The sequence below is a fragment of the Chiloscyllium plagiosum genome, chromosome 40, assembly GCF_004010195.1.
Source record: "Chiloscyllium plagiosum isolate BGI_BamShark_2017 chromosome 40, ASM401019v2, whole genome shotgun sequence".
Taxonomy (NCBI): Eukaryota; Metazoa; Chordata; class Chondrichthyes; order Orectolobiformes; family Hemiscylliidae; genus Chiloscyllium; species Chiloscyllium plagiosum.
Genome location: NC_057749.1, coordinates 51,505 through 63,861, shown reverse-complemented (window position 1 = coordinate 63,861; position 12,357 = coordinate 51,505). Strand labels below are relative to the sequence as shown.

General features: G+C 43.9%; 1 protein-coding gene across 1 annotated transcript in view; it reads right to left on the bottom strand.

Annotated features, from left to right (window-relative positions):
* Nucleotides 1–12,357, bottom strand: part of LOC122542642 (probable E3 ubiquitin-protein ligase HERC1) — a gene marked incomplete at its 5' end in the record, with an annotated part of 215,948 nt that overhangs the window by 152,150 nt on the left and 51,441 nt on the right. The window contains one exon of the mRNA XM_043680638.1: nt 1,295–1,469. Within this exon, the coding sequence (XP_043536573.1) occupies nt 1,295–1,469 (175 nt within the window). The remainder of the gene's footprint in view (nt 1–1,294; nt 1,470–12,357) is intronic.

Genomic DNA, 12,357 nt, shown 5'->3' with positions numbered 1-12,357 from the left:
CTTCCAATTAAACCTGTTGGACTATAACCTGGTGTTGTGTGATTTTTAACTTGATAAAGAATGACACCACTTTGACTGGGACAACACATCCATCCTAGGATACGCACATGAATTCCTAGAGCCCTGGCATTTAAACCAGAACTCCATCAACAAACACATTAAATTGGACCCCATCTACCAACCTGAGAAAAACAGGAACCGGAACTTATATCAAGAACCTTAACAAACCAAAACACATAAATAGAAAGCGGGACATAACACCAGTGCTTCACTAGAGGTTCACTGATGATGTTACCTAGCACGGTTACATAACGTCTGAAAACTAACCTTCCAGCTCAGCAAGCTAACTGACAACGTGAACCTCAAAGTCATTTCTTCAACCTGAAAGAGCCATTACTATCCGAAGCACTGTTGAAACAACCAAATTCAACACACATCATTCACTGCCTTTGTGCCCAGCAACCTTAATCCCAAAGTGGAACTACAGAACAAATCCTGCAAAGAGCTCCCAATCTGTTATGGAGCAGGCCAGAGCTCCTCAAAACATTTCAAGAAAGTAGCCCGGACCCTAACTTTGCTAGTTGTTTTAAGCAGTTGAAAATTGCTTATTCCAGGAGGGATGGAGCTGGCCCAACCACTTAGTTTTAAACAAAACAGAATTTATTTGCAATACTACCAAATGAAACACAAACAGAAGAGAACAGAATAGACAATAACTTAACCTATTCGAAAACCCAACAGATTGTCCCAATTTAATTATGCTGTTCCAAATACTTGCAACAATCCCCATAAACACTCCTTGACACAACAGGTAAAATCAAACAAAGGATCTTACACGAAAGAGAGAGATGGCAGAGAGATTCAGCACGGAACACCTTCTTCCATGTAGCTCTTTTCTTGGACCAGTAGTCTCACACTGACTGCCCGTTTTGAGTGAACAGCTAGATGCTAAAGACCAAATGAAAGAAAAGCTGAGCTGGGAGAACTGGCCACTCCCCTTTCGATGCACATGTGTTTTCAAAACCTGAAAGCCTTTTTCCTGAGGCATTATCTGTTAGCTTTAATCAAACTGGCCCTAAAACCCTTCAAACCTAGACTTTTTGGAATTGCTGGTTTTCACCTCTCTGTGAAAAAAGCCAAGGACATCATAACCTTGTTAAAGGAGCAGCATCGTTACCCTGTGCAATTAGGGTTAGGCAATAAATGCTAGCTTAGATACCCACATCCTATGAACAAATATAAAATAACATAGCCATTGAACAGACATTCAATAAATGATTAAAGATCCTCCTACCTGACAGACAGTAGTGAAAGAGCTCTCATGACCATGGTCCTTGCTAGAAGGACCTGTGCTGCTGCAGTCACTCTCCTCAAGGCCATAACTCGGTCATGTGGATTGTGCAGGGCTGCTGCCTGTTCTCCAAGTGTCACTCTACCAGATGAATGTTTATCTACAGATCCAAAGCAACCTTAACAAAGAACATTCAAATTACCTTGTTACTGCACAAGAAAAGGATCATGTGGCAAGTTGAGTTAGGGAGGACAGAACAACATCAGGCACAAGACAACATGGGACATGATGAGAAGACAGGAGCTGATAAGCTGAACTGCTACTACTTTGTGTTCTCTCTAATACCCTGCACTTCCCTTTGGTCAAACCACTTATTGACTCTTCTGTTAGTAGATTAAGCAACTGGTTCAACTGTTCAAAACATTCCATGCTCTAAGACAAATATGAGGTTTCAAGGGCAAAATTAAAACACATGACATCATAGAATCCCTATGCGGAAGCAGGCCATTTGGCCCATCAAATGCACATCAACCCTCCGAACAGCATCCCACCCAAACCCATCCCTCCTACCCTATATCCCTGTCACCCTGCATTTCCCATCGCTAATCTACCTAACCTACAACCCTGGACACTATGGACGACATATGGGAGGAAACCAGAGCATCTGGAGGAAACCCATGCAGGCATGGGGAGAATGTGCAAACTCCACACAGTCAGCCATTCCCCGACCTATTACTCTACATTTACCAGACTAATACACCTAACCTAGACATCCCTGAACAGTGTGGGCAATTTAGTATGTCCAATTCACCTAAACTGCACATCTTTGGATCATGGGAGGAAACCGGAGCACCCGGAGGAAACCCACGCAGACAGTGGGAGGATGTGTAAACTCCACACTGTCACCCGAGGCTGGAATTGAACTCAGGTTCCTGGTGCTGTGAGGCAGCAGTGCTATCATTGAGCCAACATGCCACAATGATAGAGGGCAATACATTGCCCAAACAGGGAACAGAGTGGTCTTTCTCTGAGTGACAGGCAAAGATTAATTCAGTACTGCAAAGATCAATGCTTAGGACCAGTTATTTGCATTTTTGACAACAGATAAAATGCAATATTTACAAGTTTGATGATAACACAAAATTAGTTGGGATTGATAGCGAGTTTTGAGAAGATTTAGACCATAAGACATAGGAGTGGAAGTAAGGCCATTCTCCCCGGAGCCCTTAATTCCTTGTGACATCAAGAATTTATCAATCTCTGCCTTGAAGACATTTAACGTCCCGGACTCCACTGCACTCCGCGGCAATGAATTCCACAGGCCCACCACTCTCTGGCTGAAGAAATGTCTCTGCATTTCTGTTCTGAATTGACCCCCTCTAATTTTAAGGTTGTGCCCAGGGGTCCTAGTCTCCCCGCCGAACGGAAACAATTTCTTAGCGTCCGCCCTTTCCAAGCCATGTATTATCTTGTAAGTTTCTATTAGATCTCCCCTTAACCTTCTAAACTCCAATGAGTACAATCCCAGGACCTCAGCCGTTCCTCATATGTTAGACCTACCATTCCAGGGATCATCCGTGTGAATCTCCGCTGGACACGCTCCAGTGCCAGTATGTCCCTTCCGAGGTGTGGGGACCAAAACTGGACACAGTACTCCAAATGGGCCTAACCAGAGTTTTATAAAGTCTCAGTAGCACATCGCTGCTTTTATATTCCAACCCTCTTGAGATAATTGACAACATTGCATTCGCTTTCTTAATCACAGATTCAACCTGCATGTTTACCTTTAGAGAATCCTCGACTAGCACTCCCAGATCCCTTTGTACTTTGGCTTTACGAATTTTCTCACCGTTTAGAAAGTAGTCCATGCTTGTATTCTTTTTTCCAAAGTGCAAGACCTTGCATTTGCTCACATTGAACTGCATCAACCATTTCCTGGACCACTCTCCCAAACTGTCTAGATCCTTCTGCAGCCTCCCCACTTCCTTAGTACTACCTGCCTGTCCACCTATCTTCGTATCATCGGCAAACTTCGCTAGAATGTCCCCATCCTTTCATCCAGATCATTAATATTTAATGTAAACAGCTGCGGCCCCAACACTGAACCCTGTGAGACATCGCTTGTTACCGGCAGCCATTCCGAAAAAGAATCTCTTATCCCAACTCTCTGCATCCTATCAGACAGCCAATCCTCAATCCATGCCAGTAGCTCACCTCGAACACCATGGGCCCTCACCTTACTCAGCAGCCTCACGTGTGGCACTTTATCAAAGGCCTTTTGGAAGTCTAGATGGACCACATCCACTGGGTTTCCCTGGTCTAACCTACTTGTCACCTCTTCAAAGAATTCTAACAGGTATAAGGATGAGAGGGGATCTGCTTGAAATGTACAAAATCCTAACAGGCTTGACAGACTAATGGCAAGGAACAGACCCATCCAGTCCACCTCCACCAATACCCTCCTGCGCCTTGCTGAATCAGTCCTCATCCTCAATAATGTTTCCTTCAACTCTTCCCAATTCCTCCAAATCCAGGGGGTAGCTATGGGGACACGCATGGTACCTAGCTACCCTGCATCTTTGTTGGCTACATTGATCAGTCCCTCTTCAGTACATGCATAGATACTTTCCCCAACTCTTCTGCCCTGACATCGATGGCTGCATCGGTGCTGCATCCTGCACCCAGGGTTAACTGGAGCAATTCATCGACTTCGCCAACAACTTTCACCCGGCCCTCAAATTCACTTCTCTATCTTGGACACCTCCGTCCACTTTCTTGACCTTTCCATTTCCATTTCCGCTGACAACGTATGGAGTGGCATTTAATATACGCCCACAGACTCTCACAACTACCTGGACTACACTTCCTCCCAATCCATATCCTGCAAAAACTCCTTCCTGGTTTCCCAATTCCTCTGCCTCCATTGCATCTGCTCTGACGAGATGTTCCACTCCCAAGTATCCCAAATAGCCACCTATTTTAAACAATGTGCTTTCCCCGCTCTGTTAACCAACAGCCCACCACTGCATCTCCTCCATTCCCCACTCCACTGTTCAAACTGCTCCTCTAAACATAATAAAGGGAAGGACGCCCTTGTCCTCACTTTCCACCCCACTAGTCTCCGCATCCGATGTATCTTCCTCAAACACTTCCGCCAATTCCAACTGGACACCATCACCAAGAACATCTTCCCCTCCTCTCTGCCTTTGGCAAGGACCATTCCCTTTGTCACTCCTTGGTTCGCGTCACTCTCCTCACTAACCCCCCAGTACCTTCCTCTGCAACCATAAAAGATGCAAAATCTGTCAGCACACCACCTCCCTCACCTTCAGAGTCCCAAACAGTCCTTCCAGATGAGACAGAGGTTCACCTGCCTCTTCTCCATCCTAGTTTACTGCATCTGGTGCTCCTGACGTGGTGTTCTCGACATCGGTGAGACCAAACGTAAACTAAGGGAACATTTCGCCGAGTGTCTCAGCCGGACCCTTAAGAGCCAGCTTGACCTCTTGGTCACTGCCCATTTCAATTCCCCTTCTCACTCTCCGATATGTCCATCTTTGGCCTGCTTCATTGCCACAGTGAATCAGACTGCATATTGGAAGAACAACACCTTATCTTCCATCTAGGCAGAAGGAGGACTCAATACTGAGTTCTCCAATTTCAAATAAACTTTCCACCATCCCTTAAAGCCTTTTCCATGCCCTGACTCCTCCCTTCCAATCCTAGTACTGATCCTTCTTTCCAGCTACCATCTGAATTCATTCCTCCCGTTGACCAACCAGGTTGTACTTACCACCTGTATTCACCCATCATTACCTCATTACTTTGACCCTCTCCTTACCCCCACTTATCTGTAGCTCCCCGTACCCTCCACCTCCATTCCTGAAGAAAGGTTATGCCCAAAATGTCGACTTCTCCACCTCCTGATGTTGCCTGGTTTGCTGTATTCCTTTAGCTACTTAGGAGTCTAGAACTGAGGATATAGTCTCGAGATAATGGGACAGGCAATTTAGGTCTGAGATGTTGAAAATCGCTTTTCTCAAAAGGGTATGAACCTGTGGAATTCTCGACTACAAAAGGCCAAATCACTGGATATATTCAAGAAAGAGAGATAAATGTTTTTAGATTTTAAACGGCATTAAGCTGTATGGGCAGAAAATAGGAATATGGCTTTAAAATAGAGGATCGGCCATGATCATAGTGGATGGTAGAGCAGGGTTGGAGGGGCAAAAGGTCTACTTCTGCTCCAGCTTCTGTCTGTGCTCCTAATACTTCTCTTCTATACTTTTCTACATGTGGCATCATTTTGGCCCTGCAAACAACTGGCAGTTTTTAATCACTCCACATGTTTGCCACTTTCATACTTTGATACTCAAGCTATGTCTAGATTCCAAACATGAACAACATAAATAATTTTTTTTTGACCATAAGCAGGCCAAATCCACTCCAATTAACTACTGGCCCAGCTCTATTCTCAAAAATAAAAGTGATCAAAGAGAGGTCGCTGACAGTGCTATCAGACAGCACTCCCCCTTGAAGAACAAAGAGTGGTACTGCACAGGAACAGGTCCTTTTGCCAACCAAGACTACACCTTTCTAAACCAAAAACTTTTTCCTTTGCATGGTTCATATCCATTTCTTTCCCGTCTATCCATTTCTGTCAAGATGCCTTTTAAATGTTGTTACTGTATCTGCCTCCACTATCTCCTTTGGCTTCACATTCCAGGCACTTACCATCCTCTGTGTAAAAACTTGCCTCTCAAACGTTAAACTCATCCCCTTTTAACTTAACCCTATGTCACCTCGTAATTGACATTTCTATCCTGAGAAGACGACTCTGACTACCCTCTTGATTCCATGCCGCCCATATTTGTAAAGCTTCTGTCAGATCGCCCCTCATTCTTTGACATTCAAGTGAAAACTAACCACGTTTGTCCAATCTCTCTTCATAGCTAACACCCTCTAAATCAGGCAATATTCTGGTAGACAGTGTTTGTACTCTCTTCAATGCCTCCACATCCTTCCTGTAGCATGGTAAGCAGAACTGTACATAATACTCTAAATATGGCCTAACTAAATTTCACACAACATGCCAATTTTCACACACTTTGCCCTGACCGATAAAACCGATCATACTCTATGCCTTCTGGATCACCTTATGCACTTGTGTGGCACTTTCAGGGAAATGTGGGCCTGTACACCAAGATCCCTGTGTATGACGATGAGACTAAGGGTTTTGCCATTTACTATATACTCCCCTCTACCCAAATTTCCAGCCTATCCATATCTTGTTGTATTATCTGACAATCTTCCTTATTATCCGTAGCTCCCCCAATTTCGTATCGACTGCAAACTTCTGAATCAGGCCACCCATTTTCTCCTCTGAATTATTTTTATAAATTACAATAACAGAAGTCCCAGCAGAGATCCCTGTGTAACACGACTGGTCATAGATCCCCAGGCAGAAAAACACCCTTCCACCTCTAAGACTAAGCCAGTTCTGTATCCATCTTAGCAGCTTGCCATGGATCCCATGTCACTTCTTTTTTAGTAGCATCTTGTCACGAAGGATTTTGTCAAAGGCCTTGCTGAAGTCCTTCAAACAACATCTACTGCCTTGCCTGCACCAATCATCTTTGAAACACCTTCAAAAAACCCAATTAAGTTTGTGAGATATGACCTTCCCCGCACAAAGCAATGTTGCCTCTCGCTAATAAGTCCATATTTTTTTCAAACGTAAGTAAATCTTAAGAATCTTCTCCAATAAATTCATCTACCACTGACGAGAGGCTCACGAGCCATAATTATCCACGTTGTCCTTCTTAAACAAACTTTCAACATTGGCTATTCCCCAATCTTATGGTATCTCTTCTGTGTCTGAACAGCTTACAAAGATTTCAGATAAGGCCCCAGCAATTTCCTAACCTAGCATTCTGGGATGTATCAAGTCCTGGGGCCTTGCCTACTTTAATGCTTTTTAAAACATTCATGTATTTGGAAAGGCAAGGACTGATTAGGGATAGTCAACATGGCTTTGTGCGTGGGAAATCATGTCTCACAAACTTGATTGAGTTTTTTGAAGAAGTGACAAAGAGGATTGATGAGGGCAGAGAGTTAGATGTGATCTATATGGACTTCAGTAAGGTGTTCAACAAGGTTCCCCATAGGAGACTGTTTAGAATTCGTTAAGTGCATCTCAGAGAGTTTCTTGAAACAGTATGTGGAGAGTCCAATTGGAGGAGGGGCCATTTTGCCCTGCATATTGGCTAATGAACTTGGCCAGGTGACTGACCTTTCAGTGGGAGAGCATTTTGGAAAATGCTGATAATAAAGAACAAAGAAAATTTACAGCCCAGGAACATGTCCTTTGGCCCTCTAAGCCTGTGCCGATCCAAATCCACTGTCGAAATCTATCATCCAATTCCTAAGGATCTGTATCCCTCTGCTCCCCACTGACTCATGCATCTGTCCAGACGCACCTTAAATGAATCTACCGTACCTGCCTCTACTAGCTCGGCTGGCAAAACGTTAAAAGCACCTATCACCCTCTGTGTAAAGTACTTTCCACGTGTATCCCCCTTAAACTTGCCTCCTCTCACCCTGAACGTGTGACCTCTCGTTATTGAATCCCTCACCCTGGGAAAAAGTTTCTCTCTCTCCACGTTGTCTATACCCTTCATGATTTTGTAGACCTCAATCAGGTCCTCCTTCAATGTCCTTTTTTCTAATGAAAACAATCCTAACCTACTCAACCTCTCTTCATAGCTGGCACCTTCCATACCAGGCAACATCCTCATAAACCTTCTCTGCACCCTCTCCAAAGCGTCCACATCCTTTTGGTAATGTGGCGATCAGAACTGTACACAGTATTCTAAATGCGGCTGAACCAAAGTCTTGTACAATTTTAACATAACCTGCCATTTCTTATACTCAATACCCCGTCCGATGAAGGCAAGCACACCATATGCCTTCTTGACCACTCTATCCAACTGTGCAATCACCTTCAGGGTACAGTTGTATTTGAAATCCCAGATCTCTGCGCTCATCAACTTCTCCTAAGGCTCTTCCATTTACAGCATAGTTCGCTCTGGAATTAAACCTTCCAAAATGCATCAATTCACATTTGCCCAGATTCAATTCCATCTGCCACTTCTCTGCCCAACTCTCCAATCTACCTGTATTCTTTGACAGTCCCCTACGCTTTCTGCTATTCCACCAATCTCCGTACCATCTGCAAACTTACTGATCAGACCAACAATGCCCTCTTCCAGATCATTTATGTATACCACAAACAATAGTGGCCCCAGCACTGATCCCTGTGGAACACACTGGTCACTGTCCTCCATTTCAAGAAACTCCCTTCAATTACTACTGTCTCCTGTTGCTCAACCAGTTCTTTATCCACCTAGCTAGAACACCCTGCACACCATGTGACTTCACTTTCTCCATTAGTTTACCATGGGGAATCTTATCAAACGAATTATTGAAGTCCATGTATAAGACATCTACAGCCCTTCCTTCATCTATCAACTTGGTTACTTCCTCAAAGAACTCCGTTAAGTTGGTAAGGCATGATCTCCTCTGCACAAATCCACGTTGCCTATCACTGAGAAGCCCATTCTCTTCCAAATATAAATAGATCCTATCCCTCAGTTCCTTCTCCAGCAACCTTCTCACTATGACGTCAGGCTCACTGGTCTGTGGTTATCTGGAATATCCCTACTACCCTTCTCGAACAGGGGGCAACATTAGCAATTCTCCAGTCCTCTGGCACCTCACCTGTGTTTATGGATGTTACAAAGATATCCATAAGGGCACCAGCTATTTCCTCTCTTGCCTCCCTCAGCAACCTGGGATAGATTTAATCCGATCCTGGGGATTTGTCCATCTTAATATTCTTCAGGCTACCCAACACATCCTCCCTCTTTATGTCGACGTGATCCAGAGTAAACAAACTTCTATCTCTAATCTCAACATTCATCATGTCCCTCTCCTCAGTGAATACTGATGCGAAGTAAATAAATCATTAAGTTTTAAGATAGCTGTGAAGAAGGATAAGTCAGGAGTTTGCAGGAAGGTACAAAATTGGGGGAGGGCAAATTACATCAGTATCAGGCAAGAACTAAGGACTGTTAATTTGGAGGAGCCGTTATTGAGCAAATCTACATCTGTCATGAGGCTGTTGTTTAAAGATTCATTGATCAGAGTTCAGGATAGGCAAGTTGCAGTAAGGAGGAATGACAAAGATGGCAAGGTAAGGCACACTTGGATAACAAGGGAGGTTGCAGATTTAGTCAAAAGGAAAAAAGTACATGAAAGATGTAGAAAGTTAAAATCGGACAGGGCCCCATTAAGAATATAAAGAAAGCAGGAAACAGCTCAAGCAGGGGCTATAAAATAACCTTGACAAGTAGGGTTAAAGACAATCACAAGGCATTCAAAACATATATTAAAAAAACAGAATAACTAGGGAGAAGATCATATCATTCAAAGATAAAGGAGGGAACTTGTGCTTGGAGACAGAGGATATGGGCGAGATCCTAAATGAGTACTTTGCATTGGTATTCACCCGGCAGAAGGATATGTAGAAGTGAGATTAGTGTGGAGCATGCTAATCTGTTAGGGCAGTTTGAGATCAAGAAAGAAATGGTGTTGAGTTTCTTGAGTATTAACATGGATTAATCCCCAGGGTCCAATGATATCTACCTCAGTTGATTGACAGAGGTGAGAGAGAAAATTTCTGGGGCCTTGCCAAGATCTTTGTATCCTTGCTAGCCATTGGAAGGGTCCTGGAGCATTGGTGAGTAGCTAATGTTGTTCCTCTGTTCAAACAAAGAGATAATCCAGGAAACTACAGACTGGGCAAGTCTCACGTAAGTGGTTGGAAAGCTGTTGGAGAAAATTCTTTGGGATAGGATTTACATGCTTTTGGAAAAGCATGGCCTACCTAGTTAAGCTGCCTGTGGGGCAGGTCATATCTTACCAACTTGATAGAATTTTTCGAGGTGATGATGAAGGTGATCAATTAGTTAAAAATCTCCAAATCGTGATCAATTGGGGTAGAGTAGTGGAGGTTGTCTAAATAAATTTTAGTAAGGTTTTTGATGAGATCCCTCATGGTAGGCTCACCCAGATTTAGGTATATGGGATCCATTATGACTTGTCCACATGGATTCAGAATTGGCTTGCCCGTAGAAGGCAGAAGGTGGTGGTGAAAGGCTGCTTTTCTGGTTGGAGATCCGTGACACGTCGTGGTGTTCTACAGGGATGTCTGTGGTTTGTGGTATTTATAAATGATTTGGATGGTATGGTACTAAGTTTGATACGAAGATCGTATGCTGTGGATAGTGTGGAAGGTTGTCAAGGGATACAGTGGAATATAGATCTGTTACAGATATGGCAGAGGAACAGCAGATAGAGTTAATCTGAGGAAGTGTGAGGTGGTGGACTATGGGAGGTCAAATGTCAAAAACAGTGTACCCAGCACAGATCCTGCAGTACACTGCTAGTCACAGGCCTCTGAGAAGCAACCCTCCGCCACCATCCTCTGTCTCCCACATTCGAGCCAGTTTTGTATCCAAATGGCTAGTTCTCCCCAAATTCCATGTGATCTAACCTTGTTGAATGCCTTACTGAAGTCCACACAGAAAACATCCACCGCTCTACCTTCAACACTCCTCTTTATTACTTCTTCAAAAAACTCAAACCAAGTTAGTGAGACACGATTCTCCTTGCTCAAAGCCATGTTAACCATCCCTAATCAGTCCTTGCCTAATGCATGTAACTCCTGTCCTTCAGAATCCTCTCCAACAACCTGCTCACTGCTGATGTCATGCTCACTGGTCCATAGTTCCCTGGCTGTTACTTATTCGATTAAATTCCATCTGCCATTTTATTGCCCATATCTGCAACTGATCTATATCCCGCTGTGGTCAAATTCTCAGGTCTGGATGAGTGTATCCCATGTTGCTGAGGGAGGAAATTACAGGGACTCTGACCCAAATTTTTAAATCACCTCTGGCTAGACAGAAGGAGCCAGAGGATTGGAAAACCATTAACGTGGTTCCACTTTTGCCTACTAGAGGGAAGGCAATGGCGTAGTGGTATTATCACTTAGGTTATTAATCCAGAGACCCAGGTAACGTTCTGGCAACCTAGGCTCATATCTAGCCATGGCAATTAAATAAAATCAAAAAAATTTGGAATCTACTGACGACCATGAAATCATTGTTGAATGTTGGAAAAACCTATCCAGTTCACTAATGTCCCACAGGCAGGACAGACCCAGCAGAAGTGGTATACAGTCGGAAGGGAGTCCTCAACATTGACTTCAGACCCCATGAAGTCTCATGGCTTCAGGTTAAACACAGGCAAGAAAACCTCCTGATGATAACGACATACCATCCTCCCTCAGCTGATGAGCCGGTACTCCTCCAATAGACAATAGGTGCAAGAGTAGGTCATGCTGCCCTTCGAGCCTGCACCACAATTCAATATGATCATGGCTGATCATCCTTAATCAGTATCTTGTGCCTGCCTTATCTCCATAAACCTTGATTCCATTATCTTTGAGAGCTCTATCCAACTCTTTCTTAAATGAATCCAGAGACTGGGCCTCCACTGCCCTCTGGGGCAGAGTATTCTACACAGCCTACACTCTCTGGGTGAAGAAGTTTCTCCTCATCTCTGTCCTAAATGGTCTAAGCTGTGTCCTCTGGTTCGGCACTCATCCATCAGCGGAAACATGTTTCCTGCCTCCAGTGTGTCCAATCCTTTAATAATCTTATATGTCTCAATCAGATCCCCTCTCAGTCTTCTAAACTCAAGGGTATACAAGCCCAGTCACTCCAGTCTTTCAGCATAAGATAGTCCTGCCATTCCAGGAATTGATCTCGTGAATCTACGCTGCACTCCCTCAATAGCCAGAATGTCTTTCCTCAAATTTGGAGACCAGAACTGCACACAATACTCCAGGTGTGGTCTCACCAAGGCTCTGTACAGCTGCAGAAGAACCTCTTTGCTTATATACTCAATCCCTCTTGCTATGAAGGCCAGCATGCTATTAG